We start from the raw sequence: 14,140 nt of genomic DNA, 5'->3' as shown, positions 1-14,140 counted from the left end.
GGCTTGGAAGGGTTGTCATATCAGCTTGTTGGGGATCCTGGCTGTGTTTGAGGGTGGTCAGACCCCAGACCCCTAGTTTGTTGCAGCATTGGGAAACAACAAAGTCAAACCCAGACCCAGTGAGTCCTGGATCCACAGGAGTCTGACAGGATTTTCTAGCCTGTGACTTTGTCTAGCCTTCACCTTCTGCTGCATGCTGTGGCCCATTGCCAGCCTTCCAAGATGACTCAGGTGTCATCTTAGACATCAGGTGCCACAGATAGCACATAGACAGAGCTAACCTTTCTTCTGGGTTCCCAAACTACCTGGTCATAAAAACATCAGGCACTCTTCCTCTGTCAATAACTCACAGGTGGGTGAGAATGGTGTTAACAGAAAAATTAGTGCCATAGCTTCTGGTCTTTCTCCACAGGGCGGTGCCCTCAGGGATGATAAGGGTCCTCTTGCTGACAATGCTGTCCTGGAATGTGGAGAGGGGAGGGCTTAGGAGGGCTGCTCTCTGACATCCTTCCCTTCCTCTCCCCTCCCCCGTGAGAAAGCTGATCATGTCAACATAGGATGCAGGAAATGCTTGGATAAGTGGCTTTTCCTCTTTGAGCCTCAGTTTCTCTTTCTGTGGAAGGCTGTAGGAGGTCCTGGATCAGGACCTCCCACGGCCCTCTCAGCTGAGCGTCTCTGGGAAGTGAGTCTCTAGGCCAAAGTTCCATCTGGGCTGTTCCAAGGGCCCAGGGAAACTGCATGCCCTCCTGCTCTCACGCTGTCGCTTTAAGGTTGGGCGGGGCCCTCCGAACTAGACACTGCACCTGGAACAGACCTAAGCACTTGAGTCTTTGAGACACCAGGAGAGAGGGTGGGCAGCGCCCCAGTCTGATCTCCAGAGCCCCAGCTCCGTGGTGTGGTCGCCGCGGAGGGTAACTTGAACGACAGGGACTGGGACCTCAGGAAGCCCACGAGGGCTCCGAGGGCGCCGCCTCCCCTGCCACAGCCACCATGCCTTCCAGTGTCCCCGGCTCCGCGCGCCTGGACCACGCCTGACCGGTCCTCCTGATGACTGCGCGGGAGGTGGGTGCGAACGTTCTGTCTCCTTCACTCCGGAGTACCTCGTCTCCTGCTAAGAGGATGGCTTGCCCCTTCCTTTAATCTGGACCCTGTGGGGCCCATCCAATGTCTTACCTCTCCTGTGGCCCAGTGCCACATCACTGAGGGCCTCAGTTTCTAGGCGGCTAGTGGACCTGGGTGGGCTACTTCTTGTCAGGATGTTTTTCTCTTTACAGAAGCAGGTGGCTAAAGTACTTTTATAGCGCCATTGTGGGACAGTAGCTAGGTACTGCTGGTCCCCTCTCCCCCTGTGGGTCTGAGTGTCAGGTGCCCATCTCCCTTCTCTCCTCACAGCAACAGGACTTTCTAGTAACTTACTTCTATTGAACCCCGTGAGTGGACAGGTGGGGCAAGACAGAGTGGGGAGGAGGGCAGGTGCTGCTGGACATTAATTCCCACCAGCAGGAAAGTAGGTGATTTCCTGTTTAGTCCTCCCAGGCAGCATGCCCATTTTACAGCGGGGACATCTGGGCCAGGAGGCCACTAGGTAACTTGCCAAGGGTATGAGTAGACCCACTAGGATCCAGCTCTGTGTACTCAGGCCTCACTTACAGATCGCTGGTCTCAACTCTGTGGCTTCTTATTCTAAGAGGCAGGATATGAACTCAAAAGTACAGCTGAGAAGAGCTAGGTCCCAAAGCTCTGAACAGGGGAAGGTGTGATGAACAGAGACTTCTGGTTGGGAAGGTATCACCTGGCTTGAGGGAGGTGGTCGTAGTTCCTGGGAGGGGATATTGAGCTGCCTCCTGCAAGGCCCCTGTCAGAGGGAGCAGCAGGTCTCTTAGAGAGCCCCAGGTAGCTTAGATTGGGGTGGAGATAGGGGCAAGAGGGAAGCTGGGTAAACAGTGGAGGAGGGATCAGCTTAGCAGGCCCTGACTGAGTGACAGGATGGGGTAGAACTTCTCAGGGGCTGGAAAATTTCCTACCTGCCCCCTAGGGGTTGGGGCCATATTCTCCAGAGGAGGGAGCCCTTCTTTTTTCCCCTATTAAGGTACAGGGTTAGAGGCACACCTGTGTGAGGGATAGCAAAGTGTCTCAAGGTGGCCTCTCTGAAATGGGAGTGGAGAGGTCTAGGGGCAGGATTCCCAGCCAGCACCTGGTTTATAATGAGAAGAAAGCCACCATCACACACAGAGGCAGACTATCTTCCATCCAAGGGATACAAACACCTCATGGCAGATTAGTATATGCCCTGCCTGCCATGGGAATCTACAAAGAGGGAGGGAAACCCTCACAGAAACAAATGGTCACCCCCCCCATGAGAGACACACCAAAGGCTATTCCAGGGGATGGCCCGAGGCTGGGACACACTAGGAGCCATTGTCTGAAACCAGGTGGAGGAAGGAAGGTGCCTTGTTGGGTGGAGCAGCCCCACAGATACAGACTTATGAGATGATCTTGCCTGGAGGCATCTCAAACTATATATAGACAGACCTGGCTCTGCACATACATACAAGGGAACTTAAGCTTAGGCTAGACCTGCATCCAAATCTAGCCCAACTTTGGACAAGTTGTCTCTCAGAGCCCAGTGTCCCTGGACTATAACACCGTTATGAGTATTAAGCAAGGGGACACCTGTAGGTGCTTGGTGTGGTGCCCAGTTGGTAAATGCCCAGCACACACCACCTGCCATCATCACCATGTGTGTAGACCAAGGGAGGACTAGGTAGGAAATGACCCCATGAGCTCATGCTCATCTCTAAGGGTCAGGATTTGTGCTGACTTGTATTTTGCCATTTTGTTCTCTTCACAATGAACAATCACTGCTTTTCTGGAAAATAGAAAGCATTATAGGTGACTTAAAGTCTGCATGCCCAGGTGTGAGCTTCTCAGGTATCCAGAACCCTGCTGTGCAGGCTGGGAAGTGGGAGGTGCTGTTTTCCCCTGCTGACCTGCTTGGAGTTTTCTCTAAGCTGGTTGCTCCAGCCTTCCTCCCAACAGCCTCTTCCTACTGATGTGGGAGAGGTTTGGAAGGGGTCTGTCTCCCTCTTTGGCTGTGCCTTGATTGTAGGCTGACTGTATTTGCCTGAAGGCCAGTTCCCAGCAGAGAACTGCAGTCAAATGCACACAGCATCTCTCTGTACAATACTGTGGTCCAGGGGTTCAGTGAACTCCAGTCTAGTAGGGGGGCAAGCTAAGGAGGAGACAAGACAACCCCAAGAGGTGAGTGCTTGTACTCACAGTAGCCCAGGGGATTTAAGCAGTTTCCCAAGCTGAGCCTAGCAGAAAGGTCATGGGATCACCAGGCAAAGGGATCAGTAGCGACAGTGAAAGGCCCAGAACTGAGCATTATGGGTAACCTGGACCTAAGTGCCTGCGTTTTCCTGACTGTGGGGTCCAGGGCCAGGCTTCCTTCCTGAATTTTCCCTGTGCAACATTTTTATCTGAGACCTCATTCTTCTTGTGATTCATGAGAGTTGGTTGATAAAGTAAGATGCCACAGATGCTCCCCTCTCCTGAACATCTGTGCTCAGCATGGCTTTTTGAAGGGTTCATATTATTCCAACATAGTTCATATGAGGGCTGCTTTGTTAAGGTTGGGTATGCCGGCTCTTCCCATGCTGTGACTGTTAGAAACAAAGTCCTGTGACTTTCCTTGCAAAGTGTTGCTCTATGGCACAAAATTCAACTTCACATTTCCAGTGCCCTCATTCACACTTATCCTGATCCCCCCATCCCTTTATCTTCTGTCAAACGGAGACAAGAGTTGGACCCACGGGATGGTGACCTGGGGAGGGGAGGCGGAGCACAGCCCTGGTCCCTCTGAGCTTCCCATGAGCCAGCCACCACAGGAGCCATCTACCCACCAGGCCAAGGTCCCTGAGGCCTGAGCAGAGGCCTAGAGTAAGTGTGACCCCATTTATTAAGCACCTACTGTATCCCAGGTGTGGTGTTAGGATACAGCTCACCTGTGACTGTCAAAGTAATTCTGCAGTGCATGGGCATTGTCTCCATGTCAAAGTAAGGAAACCGAGGCACAAAGGAGGCAGATTTTTTCCAAGGTCTCGGTATGTTTCTCTGGCTTATTTCTTCTCTTTCCTTCGGTGTGCAGATGTGTGACAGGGGTCGAGTGGCCTCCACCGTGCGTTACTGCATGACAGTTGGCGGCACAGTGGTCCTGGTGGTTGGAACACTCTGCTTTGCATGGTGGAGCGAAGAGGGTACAGCTGCCCCACCCGGCCTGCTGGACCCCTCTGCAGAGCACTCTGTGCCTGAAGTGCCTCACCCCTTGCTCAAGTCCGCCAGTTTCCTCTGCTGCGGTGTGGGTGGCCTGCTGCTGCTCTTTGGCTTGCTGTGGTCCATCCAGGATGGCAGAAAAGGGCCACTCGGGGGGGACCTGTACCGAGTCTCCAGAGACCTGCACCGCCTGGCAGTGGAGTCCTCTGAGAAGGAGAGCTGCAGGTCAGTGTGGCAGGGTGGGGACCTCGGGTGACTGGCCACAGTCATCATATCAGCATTTGCTCAGCACATTTTCACGAGGTTCTACTATTGGAAAAGGCCTTGCTCGGTGCTCTGGGGACTTGGATGTCCCATGACAGAGGCAGGTGACAAACCAGAGTAATAAGAGCGGTGTGAGGAGCAGACACGATCCTGTGGAGGTGTGGAGAAATCCAGGAAGGCTTGCAGGAACAAGCAGCAGTCCCGCCCAGCAAAGAACCAGAGGAGCCAAGAGCCCAGGCACAGGAAGGGTCCTGGAGGCACGAACAGGAGGGCACTGGCCAGGCTTGGCGCTGGGTGCTTTTTACACATTCCTGGTGACTTAGCCAGGCCTAATTTATTTGAAAACCCAGGCACAGAGACCTTAAGCCACTTGCCCAAGGATACCTGGCTAGTATATCGGAACTGGGACTCCACCCAACAATCTGGCCTGGAGTCAGTGTTCTCTCCAGTTCCCTGCCTCAGGGACACCTAGGCCAGTGGGTGAGCCGTTGTGAGGGTGTAGCCCTGTGCCCAGCACACAGGAGATGCACCGGAAATGGCAATATTTCTGATGTGCAACGGTGGGGCTAGGAGAGTAAGGTGGGGGTAGGGTGAGAGTGAAGTGGGGGCAGGGTGAGAGTGAGGTAGGGGTGAGGTGGGGATAAGAGAGAGGTGAGGTAGGCAAGGGGCGAGGGGCGAGGCAAAAGTTGCGTCAAGACAGTCTCAACCTGTTTTTTTCCATTACCAGTTAATTCCCTAGACTTTTGGGACATTTATTTTCTCTTCTCCCCTCTTCTCCCCTCCTCTCCTCTCCCCTCCCCTTCCCTCCCTTTCCTTCCCCTTCCTTCTCCTTTATTTTCCTGACAGAGTTTGGCTTGTAGCCATATCTGGCCTAGAACATGTGATCCTCCTGTCAGCCTCCCAAGTGTTGGGACTACAGGCATGTACCACCATACCCAGCCTTTAGACCTGTTTTCTTAAAATCTGACTCACATAGCTGCACCAGCCTGTCTGTTGTGTTGTGTACAGCTACATCTGTGCTTTATGCCCTGGAACCAGTTTTGACCTTTGAGAAAACACAGTTATGCATGTTCTCATTGGGAATTCATTCATTCAACAAAGGATCCAGTGGGCCATACCGCAGGGGCCTGCATGTATTTCCCGCCTTTTATCTGCCTTTGCAGCCAGAAACCACTGCTGTTTGCAGAAGAGGAAGGCTTGTCACTCACAGCTCACAGTGGTGTGAGCCTGCTGAGCTTGTGCCCATCCCCAACACTGCTCAGTTAGGGGTTGACTCATGCTCCTAGAAGCTGGTGGGGGACCTGCCTGGATGCTCTTCTTCCCTTTGTCAGGTAGATAGTGCCTTCTGGAGTGTTCCACTATTGGCACAAAGCTCCTTGAGGCCAGATCCAGCATTCAACAGATACCACTTAGCCCATAGCCAGACCTTAACTGGGGACATGGTAGGGCACACCTGTAATGCAGCACTTAGGAGGTTGAGGTAGGGCGATTGTCATGAGTTTGAGGCCAGCCTGGGCTACATAGTGAGTTCCAGGCCAGCCTGGGTTGAGCGTCAGACCTTGCCTTGAAGGGGCTGTCAGAAGAAAAGGTAAGCCTTGGGGCCCATCCAGGCATATGTTGCACTTCTCAGTCTCTGATAGTGGCCCACCTACTCACAAAGGAAGTCAGAGCTCTAAGAGCCAGGCCAGGTCTGCCCCTCCCACCCTACTGAGCCTGGCCTGAGTGCAGTAGCATGTTGTCTGTACACATAACAGTGTTGCGACAACAGGTCCCAGGCCACAGCTGCAGGTCAGGTGTGCCATGCCATGGTCAGCCAGACAGGCAGGACACCCACCCAGGAGGCAGGAGGGAGTCCTTCCAGCTCTGGGACCCAAGTCTCAGATTCAGAAATGTGTGACTGGGAGTGGAGGAAACCTGCTTGTGCCTTCCTTCCTGTCTGCACAGGAAGATCCTCTGCCTGTCCTGTCATCAGGCACCTCACGCTCTGGGGTTGCCTGATAGTGGTCAGAAACATGGGTTCCCTTATCTGTTGACTTGGGCAGTCCTCGTCCCCACTTAGTTACCTACTCATTCTTTCATGCATCTACCTGATGCTGACTGAGTACCTACTGTGTGCTGGGTCTGATTTAGAGTCCTGACAATGCAGCAGGAATGAGAAGGACAAAACCCTACCCTGGGAGCTCACAGGACAACTGTCAGACCCGAAGGAGGTAGCAGGAGAGGCCTCTGGTGTCCTCTTTAGTTGTCCCCTTTGGCGAGCACAGCAGACAGTGCCAGGCCTGCTCCAAAGGCCAGCCTCTGTCTCTGATCTTTCTATGAGCTGACTGCAGCTGTCCCTAGATTTTGAGTCACACCTGGCATCTCACATATCAGAGGGGAGGAGCAGAGAAGGCTTTCTGCACAGGTCATTCGTTGCTGTCACCAAATACTTCACAAAAAACTACTTGGGGAAAGGTTTATTTTGGCTCACTGAGGGTACAGTCCATCATGGGAAGGGCAGGAATGTGAGGCACCTGGTCACATTGTGTCCAGTCAGGAAGCAGAAAGCATTTATTGCTGATGCTTGGCACGCTTTCTCATTTTCATTCAGTGTAGGGCCCTGGCCCTTAGGATGGGTCTTCCACCTCAATTAATCCAATCTAGAAACTCCCTCATAGACAGACAGGTTTGTCTCCTAGGTGATTCTAGATTCTGTCAAGTTGACAGTGAAGATCACCATCAAGCCTTCTGTCCTCCTGGGTGCCATTAGACTGATGAGATGACGGTGGCCAGTGTGCACACTGTGAGGAGACCTGTATCCCTTAGCTGTTCTGAATCGCATAGCTCACAACATGCAGACTTGGTTGCTACCTGGTTTGAGCCTTGGCTGCTTAAGGAGTGGATGCAAAGATTAGTCCTGTTTTACTAAAGGGAGACCTGAGGGTATACAGGTGGGGGTGAGCATGAGCTTTGCCATCTGAGGAGGGCGTTATACACTAAACTCCTGTGCCCTTCTCTTGTCTGTGAGATCAGTGGGGCTCACCCTGCCCTACTGGATTTGTTCCCTTAGCTGGAGGGCAGCAGGGGTGGTAGCAAGCATGTCTCCTAACCAGGCTGCCCTGGCCTCAGTGACCTTTCTGTGCATGAGACCACCCGACAGGACCATCCCCCAACAACTGCAGAGTGCCCTGACCAGAATGCACCAGGACCTTCCTGCACACTACAACAGGCCTCCCTTAAAACTCGAGTTCCCTGTGTTCTGGCATTCTGGATCATAATCTTGGACACTTAGGGTTGGTGGGCCAGCTGGCCACCGAGGTGACAGGAGGTGGCTTGAGGGCTGCTGCACACCTGCCCTCTAAGCAAACTTCCTGCTGTGGGCTGAGCTTCCGTAGCACCCGCGTGCTGTCCTGCTGGCTCCCATCTTCTGGGCTGGTCCCAAAGCAGGCTCAAACAATGTAGGGAGGACAAAGCATGACTTAGAGGTGAACGGAAAGGAGAGGGGAGTCCTATAGCCCACATGAATCTGTGAGGTGGTATTATCTTCATTTCACAGATAGGAATAAGAGGTCCAGAGAAGATGTGAACAGAGCCAAAGCCACACAGCAATCGAATCCAGCGTGCTATCTCCAGGAGCATTAGCCCTCCTCTTCTTCCTCCTCCCCATCTTCTTCCCCTGCCCCCTTCTTTTTTGCCTTGTTGAGACTGGGCCATACTATGTGGCCTTAGCTGACCTTGAACCTACTATATAGCCCAAGCATCCCCTTCCCTCTGCCTCCAGAATCCTGAGATTACAGGCATGTGCCAACAGGCTTGGCAGGAACACTGCCTTCCCTTGCAAAGTCTGCTGAGAGCTCAGAGTAAGGTGAGAGCCTGTTGGTCTACAGGTCCCCTGACAGGTGCCTGGCACTCTGCTGCCTTCCAGGCTGAGTTCAAATCCAGGATATTCAGCAACTGCGCTGTGACTGGGAGTGGTGAGCCTGTCTCCTGGTGGGCTACTCTGAGGGCAGCAGTGGGCGTAAAAGAAGAGGTTAACTTGGTAGGTTGTGCGCTTTCTATCCCTAGAGGCACGTAAGGAGAAGTAATCACCTGGTAATTTTACCATATCAAGGTCTCAAGCATTCAGCTGGACAAGTAAATTGAAGTATCACATTTTTCCTTGAGTACCACAACTGTAACCTTGTAAATAGGAGTCTTTACGTCTATGGACCAGCACTCAGTCTTTTAATAAACAACTTCCAAGCACCTGTCTTAGACACCTGGAGTCAATCCCTGCCCTAGAGAACAACCAGATAGTGTCAGTAGAATGACAGAGAAGAGCACTGTTGGAGTTCAGTGGAAAGCAGGGAGTGGGGACAGGTCAGAAAATGTCCCAGGGGAGTGTCAGAATGGGGAGTGGTGGCAGGGAAGGGTGTGAGAAGCTTTCCTATAGAGGGAACTGAGGAGTTCTGGGAAGGAAGGACAGCTGACCTTGGCTGGCTGCTTGAGCAAGCTTCATAGAGAACTGTGAATGGGGATGGCATGCAGCTCCCTGGCCCCAGGCTCCCCTGTTTCCTTAGCAAGCAGGAGAGTTTGGAGGTAACCCTGCTAACTGCCTCTCTCCTCTTCCGTAGGGCCCCCAAGGAGGTCGTCATCCCCACATATGAAGAAGCCATGCACTGTCCATTGGTTGAAGGTCCCCCGGCACGCCCTGGGCAGCCTGAAGAGGAAGACCTGCAGTGCCACGACCCAGGGGATGCCCTGCTGGGGATGCTGTCCCTCTCATCTCCACCCAGCTATGAGAGTGTAATCCTCACTCAGGGTGCCATTTCTGGTCCAGGTTCTGCGCTCTCCAGTCCAAGCTCAGCTGAAACCGCAGAAGAGTCACAGGTCCCTAGCAGGTCCTGAAACTGGCCCCTAAACCATGAGACTTGCTTGGGCCCTCTTCCAGTGCCTGATTTGCTGTGAGCACTCAATAAAGCTGTGTTGCTGGATGCTGCTTTGTTTGTATTTGCTGTGTAAGAAACCCATCCCCCTCATTAGCTGGTCTTAAATAAATCCTACTTCATTGGGTCTCACCATTTTATGTATGGCTGGTCCCTGTGGTTCTTCTTCCCCACAGGGTGTTGGGACTCTGCTATCATCACTGGCCAAGCCTGACTAGGACCTCCAAGGTGATGCGTTGGGACACACCAGCTGATGGTTGGAAGATTTTGTGTGGAGAACACAGGAGCAGAGGCAGAAGCAGATGTGGTCTGAGTTCACACACTGAGTTTGTGACCAAGAGAACACAGACTCTGAGCTCAGTCCCTGAGCCTGGGTCCTACCCTGTACCATCCTGGCAATGACTTTCTCTGCCTCAGTTTTCTCATTTGTAAGACAGAATTGGGACTTACAGCAGCAGCCCTGCCTCAGAGTTCTGAGTGGGAAAGACTCATGGGATGAGCTGGGTGCTTGTGTGGCAAACAGGGGTGCAGCCATAGGCCAGAGGCCTGCCTTGAGGCCTGCTGCAAGTCTTAGTTAATGTTAGAGGTAAGCTTTCTCTACCAGCTTCAGTCAGTTGGCATCTGCTACCAAATCTCCTGTGACAGAGGTCTCACTGCTGTCCCTGGCTCTCCAGATGTGGCAGCAATAGCCACATTCTCTCTGCCTGCATTCTGCTCCTCCACTGTGCCACCAATTGGCCAGGCTCTGCACATTCCTGGCTAATAGTTACTAGCTCAACCTTGTATTCTTTTGTCCAGCTTGAGGTATAGATCACATCTGAGATCCCTTCAGATCAGGCTGTGTTGGGCTTATGTTGGACCATAAGGGACACAGCAGTCGCTCTCCCTCCAGGGCTGCAACCGAAGGCTAGTTGGATGCAGTCTGGGGTGTTCACTGTTACCACCCAGGGGTAGTCGGATAGGATAGGCATTCTCTGCTGTGGTGGCCAAAAGCCTGGAAGGAAGCAGGTAGTATTTGTGGAGTTAACACAGCTTCTCAGTAGAGATACCTGTCCGGCCTCATTCAGGCTCAGTGAGGCCAACTGACCTCCCCACAGGGTCCCACAGCAGCAGGGGCTCAAAGGCTGGATAAGGCAATGCCCAAAGGGCCTGCTGGGTGTTGGGTTAGGCCTCTGCCCCTGTCTCCTCCTCGCTTACAAAAGGCCCCTTCTTCCAGGTCGAGTGTCCCTGTGTAACCAGGGAGAAAGCAGCCTTGGTTAGGGGAAGGCTCAGAGCTGCACCACTGCAGTGGCCGCCCTGCCATCCTGCCCCATCCCTGTCTGCTACAGTCTTCCCTGGTTACCAAGAGCCCCTCAGTGTCCAGGCCCTGCTGCTCACTTTTAAGTAACAAAAGCCTTTTGGGAGTGAGGTCTGCTCTGCATACCAACCCCCAAACCCTCAGTTCCTGCCACACCCTCCTTGCTCCAGCCAGACCTCTGGGCCTTTGCCCTTGCTGTCCCTTGGGAAGCTCTTTCCCAGAGCTGGTCCTTTCTCAGCCCTCCCTGGCACCAAGCCCTACTCCCCATTCTGGTCTCTCTCCTCCTCCTCTCCTGTCACCTTCCCTCTTTCCAGGAGTTACCCCAGGCCACAAAGGAGTCTGGAGAGAGACCCTGTTTCTCCCACTTCTCTAGCCTACTGGTGAACTTGCAGGTGCAAAAGGCCTGGGGTGCCTGTGTATTCAGGAATAGCATGGAGCCAGAGTGGTCTTTGAATGAAAAGCCAGGAGGGGTGATAAACAGGCCATGAGACGAGTGATCTTGGGACTTGTGGGCCACCTTAAAGCTTTTACTCTGAAAGGACAGTCAGCTATTCCAGAATTCTGAGCAGAGTAGTGAGATGAACTGATTTACATTTAGGTACAAAAGAGACTTAGGGTGGAATCAGAGACTGGAGATGGGGAGAGAGCAGTAGAGGGTGACAAGTGACTGGATTCTTATATATGGAAAGTAGTGTCAACAGGATTTGGGGAGAGAGGAGGCTTGAGAAGGTCTCCGAAGACAGCTGATACGGGCAGAGTGTACCATGGGCTGGCTGTGCACAGACGCACACACAGTATCTTTACCATACCTCACTGGAGAAGGCAGGACAGAGGGCTCCATTGCTGAAGCTTCATGTGTCCTCAGAGTGCCCTGGGCGGTAGGGGCTCAAGCAGAGGTCCAAAAGGACCTGGTTGGAACCTTATCTTGGTACTGACAGGCTCTGTCTCCTCAGGTTGCTCTATGTCCCCATGGACTTCGATTTCTGCATGTCATGGGTGTGTTCTTCCCCCTCCCAGCTTTGGGTGTCTTGTGAGGTAGCTCATTCCCAGGACGCCAAATTCCTGTCCAACTTTTTGATATGCAACACATCGTTGTCATCCATAGAGTTCATACTGAGAACCATGCAATCAAGTTACAAAAAAATCACAAAAAATATGATATTTAAAGTAAATTTGCAATTTGGGGTTAGGCTGCACTCATAGCTATCAGGTGTACTCACTGCAAGAAAACAGCAGTCAACACGCCCTCTGCTGGAAGACCGTTGACTCCTGGACCACTCCTGCTGCGCTTCCCTCTTGCTGCAGGAAGGAAAGTCACAGGCAGAGTGAACTGGAGGCTTGTGGAAGCAGGAACCACCTCTAGCAGAACCTTTCAAAGTATCAAATGTGCATTCCCATTTAATTCTTATTACAAACTCTGCCAGAGATCAGACCCACTGATCCCAGTTCCTTTCCTGTTGCTACCATTGTCTTTAGGAGAAGGGACTCAGAGAAAAGGAACAAAGATGACTTGATTGTGGAAAAGAAAGAAAGGATCAGGAGAGGAGAGTGTTCAAGTGAGCCTTCCAAGGCCTCTCAGGAATGGCCAAAGGCCAGATCCATTTCTACGGGAACTTGGATGTTTGGGGAGATCTTGAACAATTTCTGCCACTTCTCAGGTTCCGTTTCCTTAGCTGAGTAGGTGTTTCTGTGTACAGATGGACAGAGGCAGGACCCACAGCATGCGGCAGGGCCATGCCAGACATGCCATAATGCCACCAGAGGGCTCAAGAAGTTCCTGTGAGGACAGCAGAGATTCACTCAGGCTGTGTGCCACTGCCTTTTCCTGGGACCATATAGTCTAGGTCTCACCGGGCCTCTGTCTCTGTCTCTTTTTCTAGGACGGGTACCTTGTGCTTGTGGCCTCCCATCTCCAAGTCTCTGTAAGAAGATGCTAACATCTCCCTAGAGGTCCCTGCCCTCTGATGATCTCAGATGGCTTTTGCTGCATTGTGTCACTCCCCTGTACCAGCCTGGGATGTGTCCTAATAGCCACTTGCAATCCACAAATGACAAAACTCAAGCCTACTGTCTAAGTTCACCCTAGGAGTCAAATCTAGAGATGATCAATAACTTGGCACTGGGCAATGTTCTCAGGGTCCCTGAGCCCTACTCCTAGGGTCTCTGTACAAACTGTGAAGTATAGCTGGAGAAGGCCAAGGGACAGCGATGGTGGGCATCAGAGAGAAGAACCCTGTGCTGGAAAGGGGCCCTGTGGGCAGATGTGCCAGGCAAGGTACATGATGAATGCAGTAGAGTGTGATGGACACGCACAGCCCACATATAGGCAAGTCCCTAGGCTCAAGCAGTTGTGGAGCCCTTGCTCTGGAGACCTGTGGTGACTCCTGGTGGCCCTGGGTCTCTGCAATGGCTGCCCTGGGAAGAAAACTGACTTCTCCATTAGTTGTCCCATAATTGACAGCCCTCTCCCAGAATGTCATCCTTAGGACAAAGAGGGCTTTCCCAGGCTAGGGGGCAGGACCAGGTAAAGTGTCTGTCAGCCAGTCAGGGACACCTGAAGAGCCACTGGTTCACCCCAGCTGGCATAACAAGCAGGTATGAATGGTATGTGGAATAGGAGGCCAGGCCTGGAGCCAGTTCTGGTCCTGGGAAGGACTGGACTATTATTGTTCCTTTTTCATACAGGAGGAAAGTACAGCACAGGCAGGTAGGGTGAGCAAGGGTGTGCTCCACACAGCAGGAGACACAGATCCAAGGCCAACATGGGCCTTATCATCGGAACTGCCCCTGCTTTTACCTGTGTTGTGGTTGGCCAGGGTCAGGCTGGTGGGACACACAGACTCTGGGCTCCAGTCCCAGCTGCTCTGCTGTTATCTGTGAGCTTGGGCAGATCACTTGTCTGTGTCTGTGTCTTCATCTGTGAAGTGGGAATATGGTACCTGCCTTCTGGGATTCCCTGTAAGCGAACTGAACTGAGTCAAGTCTAGGATGATTACCGTTTAATAGGCACAGCCATTTCTGCTGAGCCCAGATGAGCAGGTGCCCCTGAGAAGGCTAGATTTCTTCAGGAGTCTAAATTGCAAGCCTGTGGAATCTGGAAGCTTCCACAGCCCTGCCCCACTTGGGGCAGCAGAATCATAGCCACTTCCGTGGGCTGGGAGGTGTGGAGCCTGTTTGGGCTCAGATCCACACTAAGCAAATGAGGTGATGTCAAAGCTGGACTAGCCCAGCCCCTGTGACCTCCCCTATCCCTCCCCTGCCTCTGTCCCATGCTCCAAGGCTGTGGGCCCAGAGGGAAGGACAGTGGCTGGAGGAAAGGTAGATGTCCTGGCTCTCAGGCCTGTTGAAGCGTGTCATCTCCTGCCCTCAGAGCTGTTGAGCCCAGGACTGGAAGCTGGAC

At 52.7% G+C, this 14,140-nt stretch overlaps 1 protein-coding gene across 1 annotated transcript; it reads left to right on the top strand.

The window, feature by feature from the left end:
• Nucleotides 1–827: 827 nt before the first annotated feature.
• On the top strand, nt 828–9,491 carry Tmem61 (transmembrane protein 61). Its single transcript, XM_008832984.3, has 3 exons — nt 828–1,062; nt 4,151–4,500; nt 9,132–9,491. The coding sequence occupies exons 1-3, from the start codon at nt 1,048–1,050 to the stop codon at nt 9,403–9,405; spliced, it is 639 nt and encodes a 212-aa protein (XP_008831206.1). The 5' UTR covers nt 828–1,047; the 3' UTR covers nt 9,406–9,491.
• The last annotated feature ends 4,649 nt before the right edge of the window (nt 9,492–14,140 follow it).

The sequence above is a fragment of the Nannospalax galili genome, unplaced genomic scaffold (genome assembly GCF_000622305.1).
Source record: "Nannospalax galili isolate Female #2095 unplaced genomic scaffold, S.galili_v1.0 scaffold356, whole genome shotgun sequence".
In the NCBI taxonomy this organism is placed as follows: domain Eukaryota; kingdom Metazoa; phylum Chordata; class Mammalia; order Rodentia; family Spalacidae; genus Nannospalax; species Nannospalax galili.
The sequence above is the reverse complement of the archived record's forward strand: the minus strand, read 5'-3'. Positions and strand labels throughout refer to the sequence as shown.

What these genes read in the sequence shown, in the direction of transcription:
- Tmem61 (XM_008832984.3), top strand. An exon ending in TCTGAGAAGGAGAGCTGCAG is followed by an intron (nt 4,501 to 9,131) that starts GTCAGTGTGGCA and finishes CCTCTTCCGTAG; the next exon opens with GGCCCCCAAGGAGGTCGTCA.